The 19470-nt window shown below is 42.0% G+C and overlaps 1 protein-coding gene across 2 annotated transcripts in view; it reads left to right on the top strand.

Moving 5' to 3' along the window:
• Window positions 1-16619: 16619 nt before the first annotated feature.
• The window catches only part of bcl11ba (BCL11 transcription factor B a), a 37746-nt gene continuing 34895 nt past the window's right edge, over window positions 16620-19470 (top strand). Inside the window, exon 1 of one of the 2 annotated variants that reach the window (XM_005477715.4) lies at window positions 16620-17722. In XM_005477715.4, the coding sequence (XP_005477772.1) occupies window positions 17668-17722 (55 nt within the window). In that variant the 5' untranslated portion in view covers window positions 16620-17667. The remainder of the gene's footprint in view (window positions 17723-19470) is intronic. The other variant, XM_003456198.5, reaches the window with a different exon arrangement.

Below are 19470 nucleotides of genomic sequence, written 5' to 3'. Positions count from 1 at the left end.
TAACCTTGAGCTCGCTAATCCGGTTCTCCGAACACACCTGTTGTTGACGATTAGTATAGCTGGATGAAGTAATCTGAGATCACTGGGTGGCTTAAAAGGGGCTACGCATCGATAGTAGAAACATTGATCGGCAACCCTGTGATTGGTCGGCGAAGATGTCGAAGGAGCGCGCACAGTATTTGACGGCAGCAGACCAAGAACTCTTGATTGAGGGATATCAGGAGTTTCAGAGTTTAATTAAAACGCAAGGGAACACTGCAAAGGCTGCAAAAGCAAGGAGAGAGGGCTGGCAGAAAGTTGCTGACAAATTAAACTCGTAAGTGATCCATGATATTACATTATATCATGTGATATTATATTATACCACATTATATTATATTACATCATATCCTCTTCCACATTAGAGCCACAACAGGACCCACTAGAACATGGGAACAAGTAAAAGTGAAATATAAGAATATTCCACAGAATGGTAATATTTATCACTTATATTTCTTTTAGTCTCTTGAAAAGAGACCCTGAAATAATCTGTTTGTTTGTTTATAACAGCAACCAAGAAAAGGGCAGAGCAAATAAAGACAGGTGGTGGTCCTGCACCCCCTCGTCACACCCCGGCTTTTTGTACTGTGACATTTATTGACATTGTGGGTTTTTTTGTGTGTAGTTTGACATAATCACTTTTACCTGTTCCCATGCAAGGGGTGACTGAAGCATGCACACTAAGTTGGGAAACATATATATATATATATATATATATATATATATATTTATCTATAGAGAGAGAGAGAGAGAGAGAGAGAGAGAGAGTGTTAAGTAAATAATACCCTCACGGGAGAATCGATATCTCTCTATGAGCACACCGTCGCGCCGAGCTAAAGGATCCCGTCTATCCCGCAATATCCGCTGAATTCTGTAAACTCTCCTTATCAATCTTGCACCTTCCTTGCTCGCGTACAAACGGACAGGACATGGCTGCGACAGACTTCCCAAATCCACCTTCGCTTTTATAGCCGTGGTCTCTCATCTTGATTGCACGTAGTAATTTACTATTACTACTCTAAAATATGAATTACATCTGACATAATCTACTACATGTAATAGAATGATTAATAGTACATTTCCCTTTTTTTAGGAAATGACCTGTATGTATCTGTATGAAATCAATAAAAGAATCAAATGCTGCATTATCTTTAGTTACATTGATAATATTTATTTATGGAAAAACAGTGGAGAAATATCGCTGTTGCTTTCGTATAAATGCAGCGGACATACCTGAGTGGCCGCAATCTAATCCTGTTTACATAAAGTAAGCCTGCTCCCGAGCAGGTTTACGCTTACGGATCTGTTGCTATGACAGCAAGTCCCGGATGAACTTCGGAGAACCGAACGATCCAAGATCACGCGAAATCGTCAACAATCAAATCCGGCTAACTTACTTAGCGAGGTACGAAGAACGGACCCCAGGGCGGGGCCGTCTTTTCAAACTTATGTTGCGTTCCTGTACCCCTAGACTGGGGCGTAACAGTCTCCCTGTTAATTTGTATCAGCTGTGTACCTCATCTGGTCCTCATTCCCTCGTTTTCCTCCGGTATTTATTGTCTGTGTTTTATTCTGTTCAGCGTTGCATCGTTAACGTCAGTTCTCCCTCGTGCTGTGTCTCTCCTGATGTTTTCTTGTGTATTTTGGTTCTAGCTTTCCAGTTTAGGTTTTCTGTTTGGTTTTCCTTGGTCAGCAATGAAGCTGCTTTCAAGTTCACGTTTTGCCTCAATGAGTCCAGCGTTTGGGTTCTCTTCTCCTGCCTTCACAGCACACACCATGACAGAACGACGTGACCATAAAATGGACCCAGTGGACTCAGGTTTTGTCATGGAGGAAGAAATGCTTGAGCAGCTGCGGGATTACTGCAGGAGCGTAATCCAGGCCACGGAAAATTGTAAGAGACTTAAACAGGTAGTGTTTTTCAATCACTTCCTGTCTTTCACTACCTGTACCGTCAGTCTTTTGGACATTAAATTAATAAAACTAAATATAACGGATCTGAGAGCGAGGCTCTGTTTTGAACTCTTTTGCATGGGCAGTCCAGGCAAAGAGGACTCAGCCACACTTTTACAAACCCTCACTGCTTGGTCTGTGCAGTCACTAGCTCAGGCCCCTGTGCAGTCAGCCACTCAACCACCTGCTCTGCTTCCACCACAACCACCACTTCAGCCCATAGGGCTGAAGGCCGGGCGCCCGACTGGGTCTCCTGCTCAGTCGTATCTAGTTCAGTCTCCTGCCTCGTCGCCATGCCACCGCCTCGTCCACGTCCGGCTCAGCCTGCTCAACCTCGTCCACATCTGGCTAGGCAGCAGGGCCACCTTCCAGGCTGCTGACTGGACTTCTTCGCCGGCGCAGACAGCCTTTGGACCTGCTCTATCGCCGCCATCTTCCACGTGTCCTCTGGATCTGTTGTCTGTTTTGTTCTGGACTTCTGCTGCTGGGATTTTGATTTATTGGACTTTGTTTTCCTGAGCCCCAGCATTTTTTTGTTTGTTTGTTTGTTTGTTTTTGTTTTTTTGTTTTTGTTTGGGGGGGGGGGGTTGTTTCTGGTATCTCTGTGCTTGTCCTGCTAGATTCAACCAATTCATCAAGTGTTAAAGTGTGTGTAAAATTGACATTTCTGTCAGTTGCCATCAGCTCCTCCACTTGTCTGTCTGTGGCCTACGGCCTGCCTGCTGTAGTCTTTCTTCTCCTGTTTTATCTTATTCAGCTCTGCCATTGTCCCCATCCCAACACACACAGATAAAGATGTCTTAACTGACCTAAGGTGTGGATAAAGCACTACTTAGTCACCTGACATGTAGATCGGTCACTTACTTGAACCCTAATACCTTTAACAAGGTAAGTCCGTAGTGGAGGATGTGTGAGTCACCAAAAATGTGGTGTCTGAGTTAATCCTTACATTGAGAGATCGAGATCTGTTGTCCTGCTGATGATCACAGCCAGGAGCACTCCACTCTGCTTCATGTACTCTGTTTGCATGTATGTGTACACAAACGCACACATGCTGACTGTATGTAATAGAAAGCATACATGCATTTGCCACTCTTTTGCAGCTGCTCTAATAACTGATCCATAGATTACAATCAATCTTATTTAGTCTCTATTTGATTCAGCAATAGATCCTGACAATGTCAGTGCTGCACAGAAAATATTTAAATAATGGAAACTGCCAACATTTACTCGAGCATTCAGTAGAATAACATTTTTGGAAAATTGTAAATATCTTTGTTACTGTGTCTGGATATTGTTCCCAAGGTTCTCATTTTTGTAATCCTTGTATTTTAGGTTATCTCTTGGCTTTTTAGTCTTTCGTTCGGATCACTTTTGTAATCTGTGTTCTGTTTCTATCGCGAGTCTATTGTTTCAGTTTAATATAGCGTCTCCAGTGCCTTTTTGTTTCTTTGCTTTTTGTACACTGTTGTGCCTTGTATTTGTTTTACATCCTTTGTCTCATCATTGGCCTGCCTGTCAGAACTCTGGCACAGGTTTTCAGCCAACAGGCCCTTAGACAGGCAGCCAAAATCATCAATGACCCCTCTCACATTCTTCACCCCGCATTTGACTGAACGAACATACACACACCCACAACCACTAGCACTTTACCACTACTGTATAGTTCTGTGTAAATAATCATTCTGTACATACGATAATTTTTAATCCTACAACTGTTTATAACTTGCATAGTTCACATTTCTGTATAACTGTATATCTCAGATTTCTGTATAGTTTTTATTTCATATTTATATCCTGTTCATAGCCTGTACATACTTATAGTTATAGAATATTCATAACATACTTCATACCGTGTACATTATAACATACCATAATAGACCCATTTCTGTAACATACTTACATATCTATATTATTGCTAATATATATTGTAATATATCTATATCACGGCTAAAGCACTTCTGGATGGATGCAAACTGCATTTCGTTGCCCTGTACCTGTGACATGTGCAATGACAATAAAGTTGAATTCTATTCTATTCTATTCTATTCTATTTCAATGGCTCCCCTCTGGGCGACACCTCCGCTGCATTTCCTGCAGGACTGAGAGGAGCAGAGCCACCTTTGTCCCCAAAGCCACTCTGGTTTTTAACTCCAGCCGATAAGACCATTTCCCACAAACATAAACTACACTCTTTTTATACTGCCGACTCTTTACTCACTTTTAGTCACTTTAATTTTAAAACTGTGTAATTTTAAAAACTGTGTATATACTGTATATTCTGTGTATTTATTATCTCACTCTTATTGCCTGTTTATGCCCTGTCCTTATCTTCAACGTCATGCTGCTCTTAATTGCCCCTTGGGGATAAATAAAGTTATTCTGATTGTTCTTGATTAGTTTCAGCTGTTCTTGTTTCCTAGGTGTTTTCACTTCTCACGACTGCCCTCTTGTATGCATACAGTTTTCCACTCAGTGTTTGTCTCAGCATCTTTTTATCTACCCTTAAACTTTGGATTCTGTTTTCCTCTGGCTTTGTGGAGTTTTGTATTGCATGTTGTTTCAGTAAACCTATCAAAAGGTGCATCTTGTGTTAACACCAGCCTGTTTCAGAGTCCTCCATTGGGTCCTAATTCCATGCTTCATGAGACTACACTAAGGACCAGCAACCAAGCCTTGTCACGGCTGCCTGGTCCACAAACTTACAACCTAGCACTCAAACCTCATCGTGATTATGTGGTTTGCAAACCAGGAACTCAGCATCCAAGCACCCAAGCTATGTCAGCCTCCAGCACATAACTGAACAACTGATGCTTGGTTGTTGCCTGGAGGATTTCTCATCTCAGCTTCTCCTCCTCTTCTGGGTCAACCCCCTGAACTGTCCCTGTGCTCTGCCCACACTCTAACTTGCGCTGTATGGCTCCTGTAAGTGTCTCTCTACTTTGCTCTACCTCTGGGTCGAGTAGAAATAATGTTTTCTTCTACTATTATTAGTTTCCCCAAAATAGCAAAACATTTCACAGCACCACACTCCCACCTCCATGCTAGAGTGGGAGTGTAGTGACATTTTTTATCATCCATCATATCACCCCTTAGAGGTAGGGTTAGCATTAGGTTACATTTTGAACACAAGCATAATTTTGATCTTCAATCTTCCCATCAGAGCCAAGTGCTTCCTTAGAGGGCATCATCTGATTGGTTCCTCTTTCTAAAATTGTCAGATCTTAACCATAGACAGTATAAAGAAACCATTTGTGATAAGAGAAACTGCCCATTCATTAGCTAAAGACTTGTGTTTGGCCTTAGCTAATAATCCTAATTTATTACACTTAGAATTACTATAATTTTTAAAATAAATTCTATATCACCTGAATATAACAACAGAACCTATAAACTTATCAATAAAGTGTTTACAGAAGTGACAGTGAAAAGAAGCTAAGGGAAGTTTTCCCATACACTTTGATACAACAGAAAGTTTGCCTGGTTGTGGCTGTTAAAAAGAATCCAAGTTTAAGGCACTCCCATGTTGACTTCATTTTTCAGACCCGTGAGTTACAGCCATCTTTTATGCTGTCTGTGTTTTTTATCTTATAATACATAAAGGACAATGAGACAGCTGTTACCGTGAATTGGTAAAAAAAAATACCCTGAACAGATGATGTTAGCTTTCAAATGAAAATTCCTAAAATTGTGGTCTCACAGTACCTGTGTCACAGTTTCCCCCCTTCAGGACAAGGAAGGCAAGCAGTGCTTGCCTAAAAAAATCCAAAAAGTAGACAAAACAGCAAAGTCAAAGTAATCTCGCTTTGTTTATCTTAAAGGCACTGTGTCATTAAGCTTCTTGCTTGTTTTCAATCATCAAACATCCAACGCTGCAATCTTGTAGCTCAATTGGTCATTGTCACTGAAAGCATGCTTGCCTTGGATTCCTGGAAACTGGTTCCTTGGAACCTGTGGTGTCTCTGCATTTCACAAGCCTCTCCATCTTCAGTTAACAATGGCTTAAGCTTGTCAAGCTGAGAGGCCATACGTTTTTTTCTGGCTTTTTATGCTTGCATTATGTCGATCGACTGGTCTTTGACGGCAGACTCAGCATGCTAGACAAGCTGTTACTGGTTCTGCTTTCACTGCTCTAAGGTTAGTTACTGGTAGAACTAGAGCTAGTATTAGAAAATGGTGATTTATTGTTGCAATACACAAGTTTTCTCCAACTGATTAACTTGGCTAATATGATTAGCACTGGTGCTTCACAGCAAAAAGGTCCTGTGTGGAGTTTGCATGTTCTCCCTCTGTTTGCATGGGTTCTCTCTGGTACTCTGGATTCCTCCCCACAGTTCAAAGACATGTAGTTAGAGGGGCAGGGTAATTGGTGATTCTAAATTGCCCATAGGTGTGAATGTCTCAGTGTGTTCGCCCTGCGTCGGGTTGGTGAGCTGTTCTGTGTGTACCCCACCTCTTGCTCTATGATAGCTGGGATAGGCTCCAGCCACCCTGCAACCCTGATAAGGATAAGTGGAAGAGAACGGAGGGATGGATATACAAGATATGTTACAGGAATGAGTGCAGAAAGGTGAAAACAACTGTCAAGAGTGCAGCAAGCTGCAAGAGACTAACAGCCAGTAGACCATAGAACAGAATAGAACAGAATAGAATAGAATAGAATAGAATAGAACAGAATTTCTACACTGAATTCTCTGGCTGCAAGCCTAAATGACCCCCAACTGCACTGAATTTTTCTAGATTAGGTCTCCTGAAAATTTCCCAATATTACATTTTTATTTAGAACTGAAAAGAGGTTTATAGGTCAACATGAAATAAAAGGAAGTTTCTGGATACTAGGCAAGTCCTCTATTACTGACCACTGTATATATGAATCTCTGAATATGATACAATTAAGTGCAACACAGCACAGAAATGTTTTGTAGCTTCTAGGTTAAGTTTAGACTCCAAACATGAAGGATGTTTCATCTAGGGATGGACCAATCTGATATACAGTATCGACCTGACCTAAATTACTGGATCGGATATTGGGGAGAAAAAAAAGTGTAACCCGATCCATTAAATATCACAAAAGCACCTCACAAAACTTGCGACATGGCGTAACCCAGGTTAGCATGTCGGAGCAGTATGCGTCACATGATAGAGCAGCTGTTGTGTGCGAGACCTGTCGGCGGTCTGGAGTTCACACTGAAAGCATCTGGAGCCTCGCTACGCGCTGCCAAACCGGCATTTCATCTCTGAGTAGGCTATTCCAGAGAAGTAAAGCAAGTGTGTAAGTTTATCTCTGAATGTTGGTAAAGCATTCCCACGTTAAGCTTAACAACCGATATATGGAGCTCACACATCTGTGTTGTCATTGCTAAGTCTGATCGTACGATGGACAGACTCAAGTTTTACTGTTGCAGGCTAAACAGTTTCATTTTCATACTTGTGTTAAGTTTTGTATAGAAATGACACAAAATTCAGTCTGAGGATAAATGTGATAGAAACAGCTCACACTGACATCCATCCTGATCAAAGGTAAGTGTCATGAAGCATGTTTGCATTTATTTGCACTGCTTTCCACTCTGGATGTCTGTTTATGTTCAGCTTTAAGTATAAAAGGCTCCATTATACAACATGTTATTTTTTTAAGCTGTTGAATAGAAACATTATTTTGTGCTGATATTGCACTTTTTTTTAAGAACCGAGTTTTTGAAATCTGCACAAAATTGCATTTTAAATTACTTTTTGAATATTACTTTAAATACTTCAGTTCTGCTAAAAGTTTCAGTAAAAACATCAGTATTGTTGAACTCTGAAATATTTTGGGTGCAGTGTATTTTTGCGTACAAGTGTAACAGAATAGCTTTTGTGTTTTGTTTTTTAAAATTTGAGTATGAACAAAAAAAACAGTTTTATTGATTATAAAAATAGATTCTATCGGATTTATATGGGTATTGGCAAGTTCAAGATATCTGACATAAAAAGGTGGTATCGTCCCATCTCTAGTTTTATCCCAAATCTTTGACATTAAGGGTTTAGAACTCCGATATGTCTCTGCTGTCTAGAAAATACTAATGGGAAAAAAGAGTTTTCTTCAGGGTATAAATGGTATCCTTAAAGGCAAAATTTGAAATATGAATGAAAATGTTACATTGACTGTAACTGGCTACATTTTAAATGAAGCCATACCAAAAATTGTAGTATTTATTCTGTGAGTTTATTAGCAGGCCACACAGGTGCTCGGAGTGATTTCTCTCTCCCTTTGTTCTGCTCTTTCCCCCTCTCTGGTCTTTGTCCTGGTTATGGTGTGACGGCCTGTCAGGAGATGCCGCTGAGGGGACCGAGAGTCGACAAAATCAGCTCAGATCAGACCTGATCCCCTCACACGCACACACGGCCAGGCACAGCAGTGTGCTGACCAGTGAGCGGTGAAGAGGCCCAGTATTGGTGTCCCACCTTATCTTCATCAGACCTCCCAGGTCTGACCCAGAATCCTCCAGACCTGCCACTCCAGCTCCCTTTGCCTGTGTGTGTGTGTGTATGTGTGTGTGTGTGTGTGTGTGTGTGTGTGAGTGCACGCGTGCTTCCTCTGACCACATCAATGATCACCGCAGCTGTGGCCTCAGTTGCTCAGGTGGACGGAGGGGGTGTGACATGATGGTTTTTGGCACTGTGGGCTCTTCTGCCCAAGTACATGAAGAGGAGAAAAGAAGGATGGGACAGGGAGGAAGACAGAAGTAAGGATAAGAAAGTAAAAGGAGGTAAATGAACTCAGTACTCAGTATTGATACATTTAATCCAGAGTTTATCAAATAACTGGTGAAAAAACAAAACAACAAACAAAATTGACCAAAATAAACAAACACACAAAAAACTACAGATTAGTAATAATTAAGTAGGAATGTGGAAATCTACATTTTAGTTAGCTATTTTATCCTGAAGGTTAAGAAACAGAAGCTGAAAAGCAGACGAGCTGAAGAGCCTGGAGGCAGCACACGTCCAATGAGAGGACAGAACAGGAGAGGGCAGTGGAGGACAGCAAACCAAGCAGAGCTCCAACAGAGAGACTGGCAAGGAGATAAAGAAACATCATATTTACCCAGCATCTTTTTTAGGCAAAGCTTTAACAGATGCACCATTAGAATAGAGCTCTGTGGGCAATATTGTCTATTTAGTCAGTGTTTAATCCTAATAAAACATCTGCAACAAATTAAAGGAAAAATAAACAGAGCTTGTATCAGGATTTAGCCAGTGGTGTGGCACATAAGGAAGACTAGAACTAAGTGTGTCTATCATTATATTATATAGATTTCATTATATCATTATTTTAATACTTAATACTATATATCTATATGTGTGAATGTATAGACCCTTTACATAGGAGTCTATTTCTATGTAAAAAATGTTTTTACATCAAAATACACGTAAGTTAAATAAAAATATAGTTATGTAGAATCATAGCTGATAGGATTGTACGATAATTATTGAGTCATTATTGTATAAATTACTTTAATGCTGCAGATTGTGTTGATGATAATTAATTTAAAAAATGGTACAGTATTTATAAACTAAAAGTAAAACACTATACTGCCAAATGTATTCGCTCATCTGCCTTCACGTGCACATGAACTCGACTGACATCTCTTTGTTAATCCAAAGGGTTTAATATACTGTCACACACCCTTTGGAGCTACAGTGGATTCAACTGTTCTGGAAAGGTTTTCCACAAAGATTTGGAGAGTTTATGGGAATTTCTGACCATTCCAGGAGAGCGTTTGTGTGCTCAGACACTGATGCTGGATGAGAAGGCCGGGCTTGTAATCTCTGTAAGGTGTTCTGTGGGGTAGAGGTCAGGACTGTGCAGCCCAGTCAGGTTCTTCCACATCAAATTCGCTCATCCATGTCATTATGGACCTTGATGTGGCCGAGTCCAACTCCTGAAAACCAACCCCACACCATAATTCCCCCTTCGTCAAATTTTACACTTGACTGCACAGTGCAGTCAGATGAGCACCGCTGTCCGGGCAACTTCCAAGCCCAGACTCGTACAACAGATTTCCAGACAGAAAAGCGCGAGACAGCCTGAAGTGAATCTTAAAAATAAAAGTTCAACAGTTTTATGTCATTTACAACAGCTGCAGGAACGTGTAGTCGGACTACAAGTTCAAACCCAGGGCAGCGACGTCTGTGTGTTAATGTGTAACAACAGCAGCCAGGCACAGTCACATTGTTGCATTTCATAAGCTGGCTTGCCGAACACAGAAGCAAAAAGATATTGTTGTTGCTATGCTGCAACAGCCGTGCAGTCTGTAACCATGTAACAGTTAGATGTGTGACACTGATGCTTCCCAAAAGCTGTTAAAAAACAAAAGTCCAAAGACTGTTTGATTCTGGCTATGCTGCCATGTAGCTACAGCCAAGATAAGCCTCGCATCTGAGGTGTGCAACAGCCCTGTGACGTGTAGAATTAGAAGTGTAACTTATGACAATTTTCCAAAATGATGTTAACGTTGATATTTTTCCTTCTTCCAGCTCAAGCCATGCAGTGTTGGCTCCATGACCTCTGGTCCTTGTTGCCACTGGAAAGCACAAAAATCTGACTTCATTCCATAAATGTTTCCATTTTGATCATTTTACACAGAGCAGTTCACCATTCTGACTGTCCCCAGTTCAGCTTTCAAACTCAACAGCAGCATGTGTGTCTGTATTATCAACATAGACTTGAGAAAACAACAGTCCAATAATGCAATGTGTTGATGCTCTTTTGCAAAATCCCTCATGAACATTTTTCCCATCTACAAACTGTAACTCACATTTTTACTCATGCACCACTCAGTGCTCGGTACCCTGCCTTTGAGTGCTTCAGAAAATAGCAACCAGGCTTCCAACCTAAACTACAGGCGACCACAGTTTTGTTGTGAGTCATTTAAAAAAATCTTCTGAAACTCTTTTATGATGCTAAACTTTTATTTAACATAGTTGTTTTTGTTTTTTTCTGGGTATGCGCTCATAATTTGACTGTTGTTCACACGAGTGTTTGTGTACAGGGATGCATGTGAGGAGCTTGTATATGTATGTACATGTGCTGTATGCTGGGATATGCTTTGATTTGTGCATTGTATTCAAATTATAATACACTTTGTAACACCATGTTTTAAAAAAGCTAACAAATTCTCTGATAATTAAACTTTTCAGCCACAATGAGAAATAATTATCCACATTTCTAGATGGCTTTTCAACATTTTTTAAAGCAAACTCTTCCTTACAGTGTCTTCTTCTTGGAGATGGTCAGCATGACCTTCATCTTGTCCTGTGCTTACTGTTTGTGTGCAAGCTTATGGTTTTGTTTTAAAGCCAGTTCTTCAGTACTCGATTACTTTTAAAAGAAGATGTCTTTGTCTTTCTCTAATGCATCGTGGTGATGGACCGGCTCCGCTCTGCCTGGCACAGGAGTCAGCCACAGTTCAACCTGATAACAGTTGAACTTTGGCTTCATGTACATGGACTCACACAGTTACACTGTTACCATTGTGTATTTATGTGTGTGAGTTGTCTAACATTTGGAGAACTGCTTTTCTTCAGTATTGATCATTTCAGCTCATCAGTATCTCACACCCTGACTTGATGCTGAGGAAGACTTACTGCCAAGTATATCTGCACGTTTTCACACTGACAAACTTGAGTCATTACATCTTATTATGTTTTCTAATGGAACCCCAAACTCCTGCAGTGTTTGGGGTCCAAGCACTAAACCTGTGCTGCTTTCCTTGTTTCAGTCTGTCACAGGTTCCGCATTTTTGGTGAGTTTATAAAGAGAGCTAGCCTCACACTGTTTTCATTGTCTTTTTAAAAAAGGAAGACGACCTGTGTGATTTGGCTTTGTATGTTCAACATATTGTTCTTTTTTATCCACATCAGGGCAGAGTGTGGGTCACACAGGCAAAAGTCATGTCAGCACTGGAGAAGGAAAAGGACACGAGAGGTTCTCCAACACAAAAGCAGGGACTTGGCTCAGCAGTGCTGGGTATAGGATAAACGTCTGAGAATGGAGCTAATTGTGGTGAATACAAAGCTTTGGCAATGCAGGGATCCTCTATCAGATGCCAAGGCTTGTGTGTGTGTTTGTGTCTGTGTGTGCATTCCCTCACTCATTTGTTTGCTTTGTCTCCCATCTTTCTCTAGAGACTCTTGTGGAAGTAGGCCTGTCAACTGGCTGCCAAACAAACCTGATTTAGCCATTTTTCTGCAGACAAACAATCATGTTTGGTCCAACAGCTGGTGAATGGTGGCTGGTGAACATCGGCTGAATGGCTTTGGTTTCAGAGGTCCTGAAGTGGTCTAGGTGGACAGCCTGCTTTAGATCTCAATTAGCCTCAATATACAACACAGTGTTCTCCGCTGGAGGGCTCGGCCGCGATTTACATGCACAAGATGGTGCTTTGACTTTATAGTGTGTGTGTATGACTTCCTTTCACTTTATACCCTTTACATCCACCTATAAGAGACAGGAGAACATGTCATTTTAAGGCCTCAGGCCCATAAAGACTGGGCTGTGGTGCACATAGTTATCGTAAGGTTAAATAATTATTCATGTAGAAATAGAAACGCACACTTTCCTTCAGCTTGAAGAGATTATGCTGAAATGCTGTTTTATAAAATGTTCGAGGCTGATGCAGAGATGACTGGAGAAACAAAGACACAGATTACACACATTTCTGTCAGTCATATGTGCACATTATGAAACTCAGAGCGCATACTGGTATTTAAAATAACAGTTATGATAGTCGTTTCTAAGAAGTTTCTATGATGAAATCCGCCAGTTCAGCTTCATCCATCAGCACACCACCCTGCCATCTATGGTTTCGGGTAGGAGTTGGATTTGATTCATTGTTTCACCCCCCAAAATATTTTTAGCATAACATTGTGTGTGTATAGCTCCAGGTTTGACTCAGTATATACAGCCTAAGTGGGCTGGTCCACTCAAATAGCTTCTAATTGAAGGCAAAGCTTATTAGGACAGAACATGTTGGGCTGAGAGCACATCCTTTTTCTTGTTTCCTCATTATATGAGAATGAATAATGACAAACATATACATTAACCACTGCCATAATTGTGCTGGAATTAATGATTCTGAAAATAAACCTCTCTGAAAACAGAGGAGGGAAGAATAAAAGAGAGAAAATAGGTCTTGAAGTGCGAGTGCGCACGTTTGTGTGAAAACGTGCGCACTCGTAATGAGGGTTCAGCGGCGTTAACTTGCTCTAAATAAATCCATCATTAGCATTTTCTCTTTAAACGGAATAATTTCAACTTTGATATTGGTAATTGTGCTTAAGGCCTTTTGCGCTCCTCCGCGAGCCCTCAAACACTCACTCCTCAGCCCATGCAGAGACTATCAGAGTCGAGCTTTATTCACTTAGTACTTCATTCTGAAGCAATAATAACGAGGCTCGCTCAGCACCGTGAGAATAAACCAAGGCAACACCCAAAGAGGGCGTGAATCCAAGTAGGTATAGTATAATATATATGAAGGCAGAGCCACAGAACACATGTTCAAAGTCATCAATAACACTTTCAAACAGGCTCAGACAGCAAGAACAAAAGAGTCTACTGTCTGCACACACACACACACACACACACACACACACACACACACACACACTTTCAGTGCCACAGAGGGGCTTGTGGTTTGCATGTGGCAGTGGATAACCAATAGAGGGTGGTGTTGCATTGCTGGTCTGAGCTCAAAGGGTCATCGTGCTGAGCTGTGAGGGAGCGAGAGCGGAGCTCATCACCAGCACTTCTAATCTGCTTTTTCATCACCAACGAACGGATTTTAAAAAAACTGGAAAATGCTGATGTTAACAGTGGATAGGTCAGCTGCTCTTTGATAAACTGGATTTATAAATATGAAGTGCGGTTAATGTGTGTCTTTAGCATTGGTCTATCTTAAATCAACAATAAAATAAATGTAGAATTTAACCTCTTGTAACATGTAGAAGTAGTTCAGGCTCAGGGTTAGGCTGGACAAGCACAATGTGAAAAACTAGAAGATGTTAGAGACATGACCATTTCACTTTACAGTTCTCCATAAGGAGATTAAAAAGGTTTCTAAATAAAAAAAATGGAATATAAAGACACAGACCAAGCTAACCGATCGCCTAAACAGGTCACTGATATGTGAAATCTTTGTGTGATTATTCTTTTTAAAGGGTTCATTGGAGCTTTTTACCAAATCTCAAAGAATGATCTTCATTTTTTCCATCCAGGTCCAGATGGAAAAAAAGGGTGTGCTTATTGTGCTTATAACTCCATGATAAAAAACAGCATTTACTGGGTGTATCTAGCTTTAGTATAGAAGCTTCTGATTGGCTTCTCTCAGTGAGCTCTCCATGTTTGATCTCACATTGTTTCTCTCCACACTCTGTTTTATCTGCCAGCCAGCATCTGAACAGATCAACATCAATATTAGCAGCGAACAGTTGTTGGCAAAGTGATCTTAAAACTCTAAAGGACATCTCCATGTCCCTCTAATTAAAATTTAACCACCCAACCGAGGTGATGGGCGATAGGAGGAGTGGTTGAGAGGATGGGGGTGGGGTGGGGGCTTATTTAGCATTAACATAAAAACAAACAGCCTCATATATATATGCAAATGAAGGAAGGGCAAAAGCAGGATGCCAGGAGCCATTCGCCATAACTCACACTGATGGCCTTTAAGTGAGAAATCGCCTTCCAAAAATGTCCAATAAGAAAGTGGAATGATGCACCTGTCGCCCATCTGACTAATGAGCCAATCAGGTTGCAAGGACAAGGAGGCACATCAGATTGTGATGTTGGCCTGGAGTGTCACTTCATGCTGAAGGTGCTCATGATTCCAAAACAGTGAGTATTACACTGCTTTTGATGATGGCAAAAAAATGGCCTAAAAAGTCAACACGGCATCTTAAACCTGCAATTAGAACAGATTTATTACTCGCAGGCTTTTCCGAGTAGGAACCTGAGAACCAAAGGCATCTCTGAAGTTTTTGTGCACGTGTGGACTGAATTTGAGCAACAATGCAGACGGCGTCTTCTTCTTTTCCGCTCCTACATCCACGAGGTGCTTAAAGCAGCTTTAAACACACATCTTCATTTTAAAAAAAAGGTGCTGGCACCGAGTGGTGCCTTAAAACTGACAATGATTTACATTTCAACATAATGCTCTCTGTCGCCTGTTATTGTGACAAAGTGCTGCACGTATCCCTCCCAAATGAAAGTGGGTGTTCTGTTGTGTGAGCGACAAAGGCATTTGGACAAACCTGCCATCTTCTTCTTTTTCTCGTAAATGAGCATGGGAAATCTATTTATGTCCTCCTACAGTATACTGGTGAAATAGGCAGAGGCTGGTTGGGAGACAGCCCGAGCCGCAGTCGAGATGAGCCCCGTGAAGATATATTTGAGAAAGAGAAGAAGAAGGACAGACGAGGGAAAAAGTCCAAATAGATGGGGAGAGGCATTCTCGCTGAAATATGTGGTACTGACAACACCTGGCCCAGGAACAAGCTACAGGCTACAGGCGAGGAGGGAGGAATGAAAAGAAGCCCGAGGCCTTCGCCGCGACCATTCCTACTGTGAGGCTTGAGGAGAGAGATTGAGCAACCAAGTTGACGCGTGGGGGGATGTGTTTGCAGGATGAAGGATTCTCAGCTGCAGTTTCTACTCGAGGCTAAACGGCCTCTGCTTTAAAACTACAATAATAATAATAACACTGATATTTTTGTCAGGTGGTGTTTCATCAGGAAGACTGACACCTTTTACACACATTCACCTCCAGGTTTCTCCAAATTTCACTTGCGCCTCTTTTCGTATCCTCGTATCCTCTCCCACCGACGACGTGTGGAAATCACAGGCTTTTCTGCTGTGCCCACCTCTCTGTTTAACGGTGGGTGCTGCAGCAAACCGTTTATCTGTCATCAGCCTGGAAACTAAAATACACACACACACACTCTAACTGTATTTTTTAAAATAACAACAACAAGAAAATAATCCATTTCTCCAAGTTCTTCTTTAAATTATCCAATTATATCAAAATATTGTTCACTTGAAATCCGCTTAAATCCTTACCATCATTTTTTCTTTCCTCCAGTTTGGCACTGGAGTCACCGTGAGGTCACAAACCTGCCCAATTTTTGAAAGTCTCGATCTGAGCGCCTGAATTAAATCCCCCGACGTTCATATCGCTTACATAACTGATTAATGCTGTAATGCCATCAAACAGTTCCGACAGAATGAGGCGTGTATTTACAAACTAGAAGCTACCCACGCGGGTTATTATTAACTAATTTGGATGTGAATGAAAAACGCGTCAAACATGTGCGTGTGATCGATACGTTTGTGCGTAAATTTAGGCCACAGCGACGCACTGATCTGACTCCAAGTCGGAGTGAAATAAATGTGAAATGACATTTCAGGCGGTCTGCTAATAAACGGTGTGCATCATAAAATATTTAAGGAGTACTTTTGTTTTTACACATGTGCACGTTGAAAGGGGAGAGGAGCTGTACAGTTAGCGGGAAGGCCTCTGATGCGGTAAAAAGTCACCATATTTAGGATGGTCAAATAAAAATGTGAATTTAGGACAAGTGGATCCGACAAAGTGAAGTAGCGCAACGTTAAGACATTATGTCTGTTAAGACATTATGGAAGTGCGTGGATTTTAAATGTGAGCGCAAAGAGTCCAGCATCATGTGGACAGCAGGTACGGAAGCCCCTCGGGTCACTCTTTAACAGAAATAAATGCGGCAGTGAGGCTTTATTGGCGGAGATTACCTGAGCGACTCTGACCACTGCTGCCGTGCGTACCACAGACCCACGTGTGTGTGTGTGTGTGTGTGTGTGTACGTGTGTGTGAAAGCTACCACTAGTCGCCCCCAGTGCTCTTCAGTCTCCACTTTCCCTTCTCACCGCAGACTGAACGTCACGTCCGCACTTGAACTTGAGTTTTCTCCCATCGTAGAAGCCAGAGAGCCACACAGAGCCGCTCAGAGCCGCACGCACAGTCCGGGGGATGCGGGACTCACAGAGAGCAAACACAGTGGCTTTGCTTTGACTCGAACAGTTAAAGTCTCACCCGCCCGGCCGCTGCTGTCAGTGCAGTAGAAGTGCCAGCCACTTGGCCACATTTCGAGAAGTGCCGGGAAGAAAACTGGATTCCTTTTTTACGCACGCCTCCACCGGGCAGGAGCGGGTAGTGTCCGGCGTGGCCGGATAGTGGACACAGTTAGAGACTGACCATCAGGAGGTGACCTCTCGCCTCCTTCCGTCTCTCCATCCTTCGCTCTCCGCTCCTCTCTCGGCTCGCCGCTGACAGATGGTGTAAAAGCGACGGAGAGAACAGCGACCCCCTCCCTCACCTCAGATCGAAGAAAGGAGGCGCACAGACACTTTGGCACCGAACTCCGAACGAGCGCCCGGCGCTGCGCCACGGCCGGCCACCGCGGAACGCAGGAGCCACTGCCCGCTGAAGAGATCACCTCCAGGGCGATATTCGGCCCAGCATCTAGTGGTCAGCTCGGGGGACCAACAAGCAGGCTGTTTGTGGGCGGATTGGTCGGTTATAGGAGCCGGAGCGGGAAGAGGAGGAGGAGAAGGAGAGCCGACCCTTCCAGCGCCGCTCTCCGGGCGATGCCAGTGTAAATGCCAGGGCGATGTCCCGACGCAAGCAGGGGAATCCGCAGCACCTGTCCCAGAGAGAAATAACGCGTAAGTGTTGACACGTTCACAGCTTTTCACGTGTGACTGTGCAGAGGAGCTGATTTATTGAAGTACTTTTTCCGGGTGATAAAATGAACATTTTCAGAGCTGGAACAGAAAGTTTGCTTCCCCGAGGCCATCCTCTCCTCTCTCTCAGTTTACGGAAAAAAATAGACAAACGCTTTATTTTGCTTATCCGATGATTACTCTCTATAAATAATTACAGTGAATTTAGAGTAAAAAAAAAAGAAGTCCACAAGCACGTGTCGGACTTTTACTGTAAAAATCGCTCGTGGAGAAATTGTACTTTATTCAAACTTTATTCTTCCACCTCTTGTTTGAAATGAGGGGCGAGCAGCGTGATCACTGCGGGGATAATTACACTTTATTTTTAAAATTTTTTCAGCTTCACGCGCTCCCCGGAACACATTAAACAACGCTTAAAAAACAAACAAACAACGCACCTCATATTAGAAAAATACACTCGAGCTAATTCTGCTAATTTCTTTTTCACGAAGACAGCGTGGATCCTTCACGCTGAAGCGTCAGAAAACTTTACACGTTTTCAACAAACAGTATTGTCAAATAAATCGTAATTTTATTTCCTCGCGCACATTTTAAAGCGGCTCAGTTTTACAATCTCTTACAATCTTTTATCGCCGTCTTCTGAATTTTGCACGTTACGGTTTCCCGTCCGTCCTGTTCGTCTGTTTAATTGGCCCATCTCTTTCATGCTGTTTTCTGCCGCACGCATGCAAAGCTCATTCCTCCCGTGGCTGTAATATTAATGCCAGGTTTGGATTATTTAATAGGTCTGCAAAAAAAAAAAAGAAAGAAAGAAAGAAAGAAAAAGGGTTTCAGGGTTTCCCTCACGGCACTTTAATGCGGAACACAGTGAGTGACGGCGTCTCGGAGATAATTTTATGGAAGATTAATTTCCAACACCTCCAAGAGTCCGCAGCTTATTGTTGATTTATTTTTAAACAAACTTATGCGACACATTTAACGTCTTAATTACTCAAATTAATTTCCAATGATAGGATCACGTTGCCACTAAACTTCTCAGCGTCAAATAATATTTTCTGGCCTCAGATCAGTTTTGTTGATGAACGAAGACAAACAGTAAATCTTCACTGTTGTGGCTGAGCTCCTTTTTCATCAAAGCAGTGGTTTTATTTATTTTATTTTTTAAGATCTGTATGTTTGGTACCTTACTCACCTCTGTGCTCCAGCTGCAGGTTATTTGGGGAGACTTCTCCTGTGTGAATGCTGCCAGATCAGATCAACTTACACTACAGTGTATCAGTGTTCACCTCAGTGTGTGTAACATTTACCTCTCGGACTCAGCCTGAGTGCATGCAGGGGTTTGAGGCCACACAGGCATCTGTTTGCTGCAAGGCCATCGTGGTGTCAGCCCAAACAGAGACAAACACCTGAAGTCACTAAGTTAGACTGAAAAATGTGCCCTCACATTAGGAGCAGACAGAGGCAGCACTGGTGCAGGCCCAGGCACTGTTTCTAATGGTATCAGCCTTTGCTGCTCAGAGCAGACGGACAGACTCGAAATATGAAGGTGGAGGTTAATAAATGAGCAACAACGCATGCTTCTGCACATTCTGTAATTTATGATTTACACACACACACACACATGCATTTATTTATGTGAGCGTAGACGTCAACAGACACACACACATATGCAAATGAACACATGTGAGTGAATCCTCCACTCGTGCCAAAATCTTCAAAGAATTCTTCTG

Source organism: Oreochromis niloticus, linkage group LG19, assembly GCF_001858045.2.
Source record: "Oreochromis niloticus isolate F11D_XX linkage group LG19, O_niloticus_UMD_NMBU, whole genome shotgun sequence".
Classification (NCBI taxonomy): domain Eukaryota; kingdom Metazoa; phylum Chordata; class Actinopteri; order Cichliformes; family Cichlidae; genus Oreochromis; species Oreochromis niloticus.
Note: the sequence above shows the minus strand (reverse complement) of the source record. Positions and strands in the feature narration are given on the sequence as shown.